This window comes from Gracilinanus agilis, chromosome 2 (assembly GCF_016433145.1).
Source record: "Gracilinanus agilis isolate LMUSP501 chromosome 2, AgileGrace, whole genome shotgun sequence".
Taxonomy (NCBI): Eukaryota; Metazoa; Chordata; class Mammalia; order Didelphimorphia; family Didelphidae; genus Gracilinanus; species Gracilinanus agilis.
In genome coordinates this window covers 556,610,886-556,624,154 of record NC_058131.1, presented here as the reverse complement: position 1 = coordinate 556,624,154, position 13,269 = coordinate 556,610,886, and the positions used below count along the sequence as shown (strand labels likewise).

The window sequence follows — 13,269 nt, the reverse complement described above, 5'->3', positions numbered from 1 at the left end:
TTACAATACCAATTAAATCCACTTTTTCTCTTAATGACACTTTTTAAGAATACCTGATCCCCTCCTCTAAAATCTGCTTTAATCCTGACTACTTCTTTAATTTACCCACTCTTCTATCAGCTTCCCTCCCTTTTTCTTATTCCCATTCCTTCACATTTCCTTATATATATTCTATCTTTAAGCCAGTTCTGATTAAGAATAAAGTTCAAGTGTTGACCTCCCATCTCATATTCCCTTCCATTGTAAAAATTCTTTCTCTTGTTTCTATTTTATGTGAGATAATTTCTCAGTTCTTTCTCCCACTTTCCCCTTTCCCCAGTGTATCCATCTTTTTCATCTTTTCATCTTTTTAATCATTCTATCAATCATCTTAAACTCATGATCTCTCTCTATGTATACTCATTTTACCTGTCTATTAATGATAAAATTCTTAAGAGTAAGATAACATACACACATATAAGATCACATATAGGATTATACATATTATATCTTTACTGAATCCCTTATGATTGATTTCTTTTTCTGTTTAACTTTTTATGCTTCTCTTGAGTCTTGTATTAGAAAAAAATAATTTTTTAAGTCCAGATCCGGTCTTTTTATCAGGAATATGTGAAAGTCCTTTATTTCATTAAATATCCATTCCCCTCACCCAAGAAAGGATTATACTCAGTTTTGATGAATAGGTTATTTTTTTTGATGTCCAATCTCTTTTGATTAATACCTCTCCAATTCATACCCCTTCCCAAAAATTCTCCCTTATTGTCTCCCTTTGTCCTTCTGGTTCCAAATTGGCCCAACTTTCTAAGGATCTTTCCCTTGTCCTTTCCCCCTTACCTTTTAATTCTTATTCTATCCACCTTTTCAAAAATCTGTTCCCTGTCACTGCAACCGTGTTCTCCTACTTCTTGATTTGATTTCAGTTCTGAAAATCTCTCCCCTATCTTGTCGCAAGAGTCCTCCTATGCCCTCACCTTGCCTCCCTTCTCTTGGTATGTACTTCCCTCCCTAATTCCTCCTGTCTACCATCCTCTTTCTTTTAATTATGTATGTTCTTCTCTATCCCAGTTCTGATGAGAATAGGCTTCTGGTACCACAAATCCTCCATACCCCTCCTCCTTTTCTCTGTGGCTCTTCCTCCACTCATTTCTCCTCCATATGAGATAGCCATTCCACCTTATCTCCTTCTGGTCTATTCCACTCCCATTTTGACTTATTCATTCCATTCACCTTGACTTTGAGCCTTCCCTCCATATTCAACTCTTCAAAATACCCAGGCAATAATGCCATTTCCAAGGGCAATAGATAACATTTTCCCACACAGGAACCAAACAATTTGACTTTTTGTGTTGCTTATGATTAGTCCTCATTACTTTTGTATGTTTTTTATAGATCAAATTTTCTGCAGAGTTTTGGGTTTTTCCACAAGAATACTTAAAACTCCTCTAATTCATTAAATATCCATTTTCCACCTTTTATAATGATGATCATCTTTTCTGGATATGTTATTCTTGATTGTAAGTTTAAGTTCAGTTCTTTTTGCTCTATGAAATGCTGTATTCTTTTAATTTTGCTAGCTCTTGTGTTATTCTGACCATAGCTTCACAGTATTTATGTTATTTTTTCTTGTTGCTTGTAGTATTTTTTTCATTAGTCTGGGAATTATGGAACTTAGCAATCATGTTCCTGTGCATTTTCTTCTTTGTGTCTCTTTGAGATGGTGATTGGTGGATTCTTTAAATTTCTATTTTCCTTTATGATTCTAGAATATCTGGGCAGTTTTCCTTGGTGATTTCTTGGAATATGGTGTCTAAACTTTTTTTGTTGTAACTTTCTGAGAGTCCAACTATTCTTATATTGTCTCTCTTTGTCCTATTTTCCATATCAGTTGTTTTTGTGATTTCATGTTCTCTTCTATTATTCCATCTTTTGATTTTGCTTTATTATTTCTTCTTTTAGGAAATCATTAGCACTTCCTAATGCAGTTCTAATTTTTAATACATTATTTTCTTCCCTGAGTTTCTGGATCTCTTTTTCCGTTTGGGCAATCTTTCATTATTTTCTTGATTTTTCTCACATTGCTCTTATTTTTTTTTCTAATTTTTCCTCAGCTTCTTTCATTTTTTTAAGTTCTTTTTGAGCTGGTGTCTATTTATTATATTATTTGCTATTTTTGAAATTGGTGTTTTTACTTCACTATTCTCTGAGTTTGAACTGTGATATTCTTTGTCCCCATAATAGTTATCAATAGGTGTGTTATTTCTCCTTTGTTTGTTCATTTTTATTTATTTGTTTGTTAATTTTTAAAATTTTAGTGCCCATCCAATAGATTTAATTATTGGCTTTTTACTGGAACTCAGGGTTCCTATTGTGCTGAGACATGTTACCTCAGGTTTTGGGGTTTTTATTGTATTTGTTTTTACTTGGGTCCTATTTAGTTTTTCCACTTCTTATTGTCAAAGGTCTGATGTAATCCTGGGTTCCCTATCGAAGTCCATATCTGTGTGATTGACCTCTTATATCTAATCAGAACCAGTGAGTAGTTCTGCCACTGCTACTGCAAGCATCCAGTCTACTTCCCCTTGTGGTAGCAACCAGGGACTCCACTTTCCTTGGAGTGACCATAGCTGATGGGGCCTCAGTTCTTCAGTAACCACACTCAACAGTGTGTGCTCCTTCCCCATTCCTCCTCTCCAGTGCCATAGGCTGTGTTAGGGCAGGTATCTAATCTGCATTACTTGGGCCTTTAAAGTCCCCTGTTCACTAGTAGTAATGCCCAAGTCCTTATCCTCAGGGCCTGATGTCCAAAGACTCTATGGTGTCTATTCCTTCAATCCCTAGCAATAAGCCAGTGGGGGTCCCTGGAGCTGAGGTCACAGCAGACATAGGTGCTCCCAGAAACCTCTGCATGCAGATTCCTCTACTATGCTCGGGAATGCCAACAAATAAGGTGAGGTTGCTAATCTTGTCCCTAGAGGTTATCTTGTTGATTCTACTCCTGTTTGCTATGTTCTTCTCCCTAGGGATTTGGGCAGTGGGGTGAGGCCAGGGAAGTCAGAAACCTTCCTCCCTAGTTTTTCCAGGATGTTCAGCTTCAATCCATACTCCTGTCTTTTGCTGCTTTTAGCTTTGATTCTGTGGAGTTATTTTTGGTTGGTTGTGGTGGGTATTAGGAGAATAAAAAAAGTTTCATGCCCTACTCCACTCTCTTCTCACAATGCATCTCTGTACCAAATGTACTGAGGAAAATAATTCCTCAGTAAACTTTTGTATCTCTTTTACATTTGGCCAATTCTGCTTTTTAAGACATTATTCTCTTTAGTGGATTTTTGTTTTACTTTTACCAAGCTTTTCACTCTCTTTTCATAATTTTTTGCATCATTCTCATTTTACCCCAATTTTTCCTTTACTTCTCCGATTCAATTTTTAAGATCTTTTTTGAGGACTGCCAAGAATTCTTGTTTTTTTTTATCCAGTTCACATTTTTCTTTGAGGCTTTGCTCTTAGGCTTCTTTGATATTATCTTCTTCTGAGTTTGTCTTGATCTTCTCTGTCACTATAGTAAATTTTTGTGGTCAGGTTATTTTTGTTGTTTGTTCATTTTCCCAGTCTATTTCTTGACTTTTAATTTTTTGTTAAAGTTAGGCTCTACTTCTGGGGTAGAGGAGACATTCCCAAACTGCAAATCTGTCTTGTTGCTAGATATCTGTATGTTGCTGGTCCTTCTAAGTCAGGGGTCGGCAATGTATGGCTCTCGAGCCATATCTGGCTCCCAACCGGCCAGTCCAGGCAGAGCCCCAGAATGTGCCCCAGGGGGCCCTTCATCCCCGGCTCCATATTCCAGCACCTTCTGCCTCCATCCTCCTCCTTCCGCAGGCATTTATGGCTCTCACCAACTGTTGTTCTAAGTGATTCTAAGCAAACCCATGGTCACTGTTCTCCTAGTCTGTGCTCTGTTCTTTACTCAAGAGGGGACCTTGTTCCCCTGTGACCACTGGTGCTAACACTTTTCCTTATTTGGGGATTATAACTAGGCCCTCTACTTTCTTATAACCACAGTTTCTAGCTCTTCTTTGTCTTGGAATTGAGACCTGGGTTCTTACTCCCTATTGAGAACCACAAACACTTCAGTCCTCCTTGAAACCATTAGCTGGTCTCCTGCTCCCTGTACCACAAGTTCTATAGCTCCCTTTTGCCCTGGGACTATTACCTGGAGCTGTGAAAGGTAATTACAGTAGGGTCCTGAACACAACAATTGCAAGGGGGCTCCTGCAATCTCCTTCTGTTCTGTCTGACCTTCCCCTCCATCCATGGACTGAAAACTCCCAGAGCTCTTGCTGCAACTAATACAGCTCCCTCAAAGATGTTCTTTGTCTTCCACTTCTGGGGCCCCCAACCCCCAAGCAAAACTAACCTTTGTCTCAACCTCCTAAATTGTCTTGGACTGGATAAATTTTTTTACCTAATTTTTGTTAGTTTTACTCCTACAGAATTTAATTTGAGGCATTATTTTAGAAATGTTTGGTAGGAAGTTTTGGAGATCTAAGCTGAGTGTTTCTCCACTATCTTGATTTTGCCTCTCTGAATGTTCAGTGATTATTCAAGCCTATCTGAATGTAACATATATTATCTGATTTCTAAAAGCAATTTATTACGAGTATCTAAGAATCTTAGGGTTGTATAATTATGGTTGGAAGGGACCTCATAGGCCATCTCATTATACCTTTTTATTTTACAGAGGAGGAACAGAGGCTTAATTAGTTTAAATAATGATCTTAATGGTTTCATGGTTAATAAAGGGCATAACTAGGATTTGAATCTTGTCTTCTTTTACCAAATCCAGCATGATTTATACTACATCATGCTGTCTCTCACCTATGTTACTTAATAATTAAGGATTGTGGTTTTTTACTTACATACACTAATTGGTAATTTAAAATATTTTCTTTAAAATCCATTTCATATCTGACCCAATTCTTTCTCAGGTAGACCTTTCCATCTGAAATAGGTGATAAACAGCTGTTAATACTTTTTGAATGGTAGAAAAATTAACTATTTGGAGGATCCGAGTACTATGAAATATTGTTAAGTGGCTGATCATGAAAATATTTTGCTAGGGATCATCATTCCAATTTTTTTCACCTACCATCTTATAATACCAATTAAATCCACTTTTTCTCTTAATGACACTTTTTAAGAATACCTGATCAATGCAAAATTGTTGTTTTCTTTTTTTAGTTAATGATTTTATTGATCATACTAAAAGTCTCCCATAAAATCTTTCAGAATTTCTGTAAGTTCTTTGAAAATTGTTGAAATATTAAAATGAATTAGTTTAATGAAAAGAAATGATTTTTAAAATTTAAAAAATGGAACCCAAATTGTTTATACATCCTTTTCCTTAAAAATTATGTAATTGGTCTATATTATCACTTGTCTTAACATTAATTAGCGATTCCACTGGGATGGTAGCATCCTTTTCACTGATTGTTTGTTTTGGAATAAATTCATGAAGTTTTTCAATATCATTACTTTTCTTGCTCAGTTCTTAGCATGTTGGGCTGACCATAAATATTCAAGAGTATATTGTCTAATTTGATGTCTGCTCAAACTATAAGTTGTCTCTTCTAATTTTCTATAGGTTTCAAATACAGTATAGGCACTCCCTTCTCTAAATTATTATTTAAAAAAAATAGATTGCACTTCATTGAGTAAAATGTATCTCTTATTTCAGTAACTGCTCTACTGAGTGGATCTTTATTCTCTTCTTCACTTTTTTTTAAACATTTATTAATATTCATTTTTAACATGGTTACATGATTCATGCTCCTACTTTCCCCTTCACCCCCCCGCATTCCCCCCACCCATGGCCGATGCGCATTTCCACTAGTTTTGTCATGTGTCCTTGATCAAGACCAATTTCCAAATTGTTGGTAGTTGCATTGGTGTGGTAGTTTCGAGTCCACACCCTCAATCATGTCCACCCCGACCCATGCGTTCAAGCTGTTGTTTTTCTTATATGTTTCCTCTCCTGCAGTCCTTCCTCTGAATGTGGGCAGCGTTCTTTACCATAGTCTTCTTCACTTTTGTATTTAATATTTGACCCTTCCATTTGGCCTTCCAAAGTTTGGGGGTGAAATAAAAAAGTGATTATCATCTTTTCCAAATATATCCAAGATTTCAAGGGAGAGGGAGAAATTTATCAGTATATTTGAGTCCAAATATAGTGATCTACGTCATTTCAGTATGCTACTTGTTGATTTCCCCTTTAGAACCACTGCCAATAATGCTGCCAGATTGGTTTTTAGCATTTTCTAGATAGTTCTTAGTGATTTTAGTGACAATTATCAGATCACAGAGTAGAGTGATATCCATATGTATTACTATCTAGTCACCAACAGAATACTTTAAAGTGGCTAATACTGCTAAATATGAGTACTATATACAATACTTATGTTATAGATAGGGAGAGGATAAAGGCTGCTGATGGCAATATTGTTATAGGGATTGGCAGACCTTTTTATCAACCAAGGAAAACAGTAGGGTCAATTTCTATGACAGAGATAAAAATATCTTTATTTCTGAAATTGCCTTTTATTTTTATTTATTTATTTTTTACATTTTTAAACCCTTAACTTCTGTGTATTGGCTCCTAGGTAGAAGAGTGGTAAGGGTGGGCAATGGAGGTCAAGTGACTTGCCCAGGGTCACACAGCTGGGAAGTGTCTGAGGCCATATTTGAACCTAGGACCTCCGGTCTCTAGGCCTGACTCTCAATCCACTCAGCTACCCAGCTGCCCCCTGAAATTGCCTTTTAAATTGTAAAAGTAGGTTGATTAGATATATAATACTTCAAGTTGAGATAATCAGTTTATCTTTCCATGCCATAAAGAACCTTTCACTGAACAGTGGTCTAGAGTTTCTCAAAGATAGGATAAGGAAAAATCTCTGTCTTTCTCCTGCCTTGGATGGTTTAAATCAAGTCTTGTGTTATGTTATAAAAAGGATTTTCTTTTATTTGGCACCAGCAAAGTCCTTTGGAAGGATCTGAATATCTTATTTTATAATTAGTTCAGGTCTCAAAACAATAATACAAAAGGATTGGGTAATAATTTCCAAAATGACAAATGATCCATCTTAAAAATAGTTCACACAACATATTTATTAAACGTTATTAATTTTTCTCTTTTCTACCATTAAGTTTCTAGTATCAGACATGATTAAGAGAGAGAATAAGAGCACAAAGGGCAATGAAAGTTTCTCAGAGACTAAAAAAAAACAAGTTTAAGTGATCAGAAAAATTTCAGACTTTAGTGTTCTTGAATCTCTTAGGGCAGAGGGAAAAGAAATAAACTACAGAATGTACTTCATTTGTAGAACAGATGAAATTCCTAGGAAGAATGATTATGAAATGAGTGAAAAAAATTTTATTTTTCTTCTGACTAGAAAGAAAGTTGGAAGTGTTTTTCCCCCACAGAATTCTTTTGAAATGAAGATATTACAGGTATCACACTTAAATATAGAACATGTTTTTTTAAATTAACAAATGTTAAAGGAAAAGGGATAATGGCATGAAAAATAGATAATATTATAATAAGTTATGAATTACCAATATGGAAATAAATTATTACACTAAAACATCTTTAATTGGAATTAGATCTTTAGAAAAGAGGGATATATTCTATGAGATTCATGGTCCTTTAAATTTATCCTACCATTTTGATTGCCTTTGGTACACAATAAAACACAGATTATGTTTTATCTATTTTAGAAAATGAATTAAATTATGAAAAACTTGCTTAGAGCATATTCATCAGTGATAAAATCTAAAATAGAACCTCATTTTACCTTGATTTTTGAAAAAAAAAAAGCTATATTTACCAAACTATATGTGGTTCTTAAGCTGATCAGTAGATCTCTAGGATTATATAGTTTACTAATGAATTCCACAAAGTTCTGTAGATATAAATCTCTATCATGTCCCCCTTCATTGTAATTTCAGATTGGAGAATGAATAGGCTTCACAATAAGCTTTCATGTCTTGCGAGAAGTCTTAGTGGCTACCAGAACTTTCCTCAGAGCAGCCTTCATATCCTTGTTTCGGAGGCTATAGATCAAGGGGTTGAATAGTGGAGTGATAACTGAATAAAACAGTGTCATAACTTTCTGGAATTCTACTGGCTGCTCTGATCCCGGTCCCACATACATAGTCATAACAGAACCAAAGAATAAGATTACTATCGCTAGATGTGAAGCACACGTGGAGAAGGCTTTACGCTTGCCAGCAGCAGAGGGAATCCGCAGTACAGAAAAAATGACTAAGGCATAGGAGATGAGGACAAATATAAAGGTACCAACCATAAAGATAGAATTGAAAGTAGAGTAAATGAGTTTTGTGATATGGGCTTTGGAACATGAAAGGGCCATCAATGGGACAGGATCACATATGAAGTGATTAATAATGTTTGGGCCACAATAGAACAACTGTGAGATGAGGACAACTGGTATTACAAAGAGGATAAATCCACCTGACCAGCCAAAGATCACCAAACCAGTGCAGAGATGTGTAGTCATGATGGTTGGATAATGCAGTGGACGACAGATAGCGAGGTACCTGTCAAATGCCATGATGCAAAGATAGAAACCTTCATCACAGCCAAAAGAAAAGAAGAAATAAAATTGTACAAAGCAACCAACAAAAGTGATGGTTTTGGTCTCAGAAAGGAAATTAGATAGCATGTTGGGAACAGTTGTGGTGACATAACAGATCTCCAGGAAGGAAAAATTCCGCAAGAAGATGTACATGGGGGTGTGGAGGTGCCGATCCCAGTGCACAGCACAGATAATAGCTGAATTTCCCATTAATGTTAGTATATAGGTCATTGAGAACACCACAAAGTAGACCATCTGTATCTCCCGGCTGGAAGAGAAGCCCAAGAGGATGAAGTGACTAACAGATTTCACCATGTTTTCTATATGAGAGGTGTTTCTTTCTTCAGAAGCCATGAAGATGATGCTAGGTTGCAAAGCAAAAATTTAATGGAGATTACCACTTTTCTCTGAGGAATGTGAATTGCATTTTTGTTTATTTTATTCAAATGGCAAGCATGCTGACTTTTTCTAGAGCAGCAAAATTATGATGGCCAGAAGATACAAATGAACTGTTATATCTCTAATGCAACACAATACTACAAAGCAAAACATAGCAGCGATTTGGGTTAGATTTTATTTCAAGATCATTGGACTAGAATCCAAGAATCTTTGTTTCTAGGTTTGAGTTTGCCACTACCTTCCTGTTTGACTCTGGGTTTGTTGTCTAATCTGTTTCAATATCCTTCTTTGTAATATGGGTTTGAGAAGAATCATGCCATCATAAATAGAAGGGTAAGCTTAGAATCAAGAAGATCTGGATTTAAGGTCTCAGAGTCGATGTGTTTCTGACACATATTGTCTGTGTCATTACCTTTATCACTTTTTATGCTCCTTTGGGTTTCATTGAATCAATATTTGTCACCTGAATGAAAATTATATGGTGTTTATCTATTAACCCTCAGAACACTTTCCTTTCTCAATGAGTTCCGTGTTTGCTTCACAGTCTTTCTGTCCTCATCAATCCCTGATCTAATACTAGGAGAATTGAAAGTACATATTGATGCTTCCTCAAAAACTATAACTTCAGATTTCCTCAACATATTTTTTCCTATGACATATTCCTTCAACCCATCTCAATTACAAACAAATATAATCACATCTTTGGTCTTGCTATCACCTAAAAGCATTCCACTTTTGTGTTCATGATCTCTAAAATTCCTTTATTTAATTGTCATCTGTTGTCAATCCATCTCTTCCTCTTACATGCAACTCCAAATGCTATTCTTTATTTTCACTGTGAGTTTTAATCCCTCCATTCTCTGAGTTTCTCCCCTTAAATCATTACACCTACACTGAGAACATTTTCTTCCCTTTAACTTTATATTGATCTCCTCAGTGAATTAAAAAAACTCTTCATAATAGTTTCCTTGAGGAGGTGTAAGCTCATTGAGCAATACTTTATATTCCCTGGACTTCTTTTCCATCCATTTATAAACCTTAGTTGTCCTACCATACTCAATGCTGCTAACTAATTTCAAAAAGTAATTTGAGTTAAAACATCAATAGCTCAATGTGATTTATATGTTTTCTGTCTAAGGTAAAATACCAGCTATTTAATAGAGGTAGTAAATACTTTTAACCAAAAGAGTAATTAAGAATCAAAATTTATTTGGGACAAGAACCCACTATTTAACAAAAATTTCTGGGAAAACTGGAAAACAGTATGGGAAAAATTAGGTTTAGATCAATTTCATACCCTATACCAAGATAAATTCACATTGGTCAAAAAACAAATATAAAGAGGGAAATTTTAAGTAAATTAGGTGAATATAGACTAGCCCTGTCAAATCTATGAGAAAGGGAAGAATTTATGACAAAACAAGAGATAGAAAACATTACAAGATGTAAAATGAATAATTTCGATTACATTAAATTAAAAAGTTTTATACTAACAAAACCAACACAACCAAAATTAGAAGGGGAGCAACAAACTGGGAAAATTGTTTTATAACAAAAGTCTCTGACAAAAGTCTAATTTCTCACATATATAAGGAACTAAGTCAAATTTACAAGAAATCAAGTCATTCCCCAACTGAAAAATGGTCAAGGGATTTAAATAGGTAGTTTTCAGATGAAGAAATCAAAAACATCAATAATCATATAAAAAGTGTTTGAAATCTCTCCTGATTAGAGAGATGCAAATCAAAACAACTTGGAGATATCACCTCATAACTAGCAGATTGGCAAATATGACAGTAAAAGACAATAATAAATGTTGTAGGGGATGTGGCAAAATTGGGACACTATTGCATTGCAGCTGGCATTGTGAATTGCTCTAACCATCCTGGAAGACAATTTGGAATTATGCCCAAAGAGCTTTAAAAGACTGCTTTTTGATCCAATAATACAATAACTAGGTTCATATCTCATAGATGAAAAAAATGTTTGTACAGAAATATTTATATCCTTGCTATTTGTGGTGGCAAAAAATTGGAAAATGAGGAGTGTCCCTTTATTGGGGGAAAGGCTAAACAAACTGCAATATATGATGGAGATGGAATACTATTATGCTATAAGGAATGACGAACTGCTTGATTTCTATATGAACTGGAAATACCTCCCTGAATTGATGTGGAGTGAAATGAGCAGAACCAGGAGAACATCATACACAGAAACTGAAATATTATGGGACTATCAAATGTAATTGACTTTGCTACTAAAAGCAATGCAATGATACAGGACAATCCTGAGAGAATTATGAGAAAAAATGCTATCTACATCAAGAGAAAGAACTGTGGGAGTGGAAACTCAGAAGAAAAACATATGATTTATCATTGTTTATAAGGGTATATGATTTGGGGTTTTGTTTTTTGAAAGATTTCTCTATTATAAAAACAAATAATTTGGAAATAAGTTTTGAATGATAATACATGTATAACCCAGTGGAATTGCTTGTCAGCTCTGGGGGGGGGTTGAGAGGGGGAAAGAGAACACGACATGTAATCATGGAAAAATACTTTAAAAATAAAATAAAATACACATTACTTAAAAAAAGAATCATAATTGAACTGTTGTGTAGATGGGTGTGGGAGATAGTTTTAGACTCTGGAGGCTTTTCAGAGTTTATTAGGTTATTTATTCACACCAAGACCTTCCACTCCAGTTCTCAGCTTTGTCTGGATTCTGACCAGAGCTCACTGAATGATTCTATGAGTGTCATATATAATGTATAAAATTTGTAATTATCCCTGTTGCCATATGTATGGGAGGCAGAAGATACAATAAATTAAATATACATATGTATTATATTTATTTTATACATATATGTATGTATTTATACATATATAATGTAAACATACATATTAACAAATATGCTTATTCCACTCAAACAAATTATGATAAATGACATATTGCAGATAACAAATTCATTTTTTTGTTAATTGGCTGATTGGTTTCATGTAAATAGCCACAAAACAGGGATAATTATAATGAATGTTAGATCTAGGAGGAATTTAGAGCTTTTTCTGTTCTTATTGATCCAATCATCTTATTTTACAGAGAAAAATAAGGATAGAATTTAAGTAAATTTACCAAGATTATAAAACTAGTGGCAGAGTTGGTAGAGTCTCAGCTATTATTTTTTTTTCCATTATAAGAGAGCTGGTATGGCAATCAGGAAGAACTAGATTCAAATTTTGCTTTTGAAGCATCACATCTATTTGTAATCCTGGAAGTTATTTACACCAGGGAAGTCTTTAAGACTATAAATTGAAGAGCAAGTATGGAAGGAATTTCTGCAACATTTTATTTTATCTGGTTATTCTTCAATTCTTCTGATAAAACCTTGTACCTAGAACTTAGCAACATATCTGAAATATTCTGTGGCTCTTTTTCTTCCTATTCCATGTGAAAAAACTGAACTGAATCACAGCTTCTCCCCATTGATGTATTAGAAAAATCTTCTCCAGAGGAAAATTATATGTACAACAAATTCTGAAGTTTTAATCTGCATTAACGCTTGCCTATCACTTTTTAAACTATCAACAAAATCAACTTCTAGCCACAAGCCAGTAAGAGACAGCTCCAGCACATCCCTAGTAGCCTCCAGGGACTTCTCACAGGTAGCCTCAGAGGGAGGACTTTGAATAGTTTATCCACCTGACTTCCCTTAAGTGATCTCTCTCTAGCCATTGATGTTAGGATTGGACTCTTTTATTTTTAATGATTAGCTTGCTTCAAACCCCTTTAACCCTTCTATCTCCCAATGACTCTGAACCTTAGTCTACCAATGTACAAATTTTAAGCCCTACTGCCAAATGATTGCTCCCTTATTGCTGTCCCCCACAAAGCTCTCCTCCTTGTCTGGCTCTAGATCTGCCTAACTTTTTCTAGTGTTCCCTATGGAAAACCTGTTCCATAATTTAAAATTTTCATTTCATCTTAAACTTCTTTCTCCCTCACTCTTTCAATCTTTTGTTCCTCACTGCTACATGGTTCAATGACAATCCTACTTCCCTTAGCACCTTATCTAGTACTGGCCATATTCTTTCTTATTATCTCTTACTAATTAGAGCAAACATGTAAAAATACTCATTGCTTTATAAACCACTTGAGTTCTCCCTCTACCGCTATCACTTGGCAGCCTTTCCTTTGAGGTCTACACTATTCAAATTTATCCTTC

The 13,269-nt window shown here is 35.0% G+C and overlaps 1 protein-coding gene across 2 annotated transcripts; it reads right to left on the bottom strand.

The window, feature by feature from the left end:
- Positions 1 to 8,030: 8,030 nt before the first annotated feature.
- LOC123236070 (olfactory receptor 11G2-like) lies at positions 8,031 to 10,005 on the bottom strand. Of its 2 annotated transcripts, XM_044662330.1 has the most exons (2): positions 9,972 to 10,005; positions 8,031 to 8,953 (listed from the first exon to the last, which is right to left on the bottom strand). In XM_044662330.1, exons 1-2 carry the CDS (start codon positions 10,003 to 10,005, stop codon positions 8,031 to 8,033), a joined length of 957 nt encoding a protein of 318 aa, XP_044518265.1. The 2 variants fall into 2 exon arrangements, with proteins under 2 accessions (XP_044518265.1, XP_044518266.1); XM_044662331.1 differs by lacking the exon at positions 9,972 to 10,005 and having other exon boundaries at positions 8,031 to 8,963.
- Between the last annotated feature and the right edge of the window lie 3,264 nt (positions 10,006 to 13,269).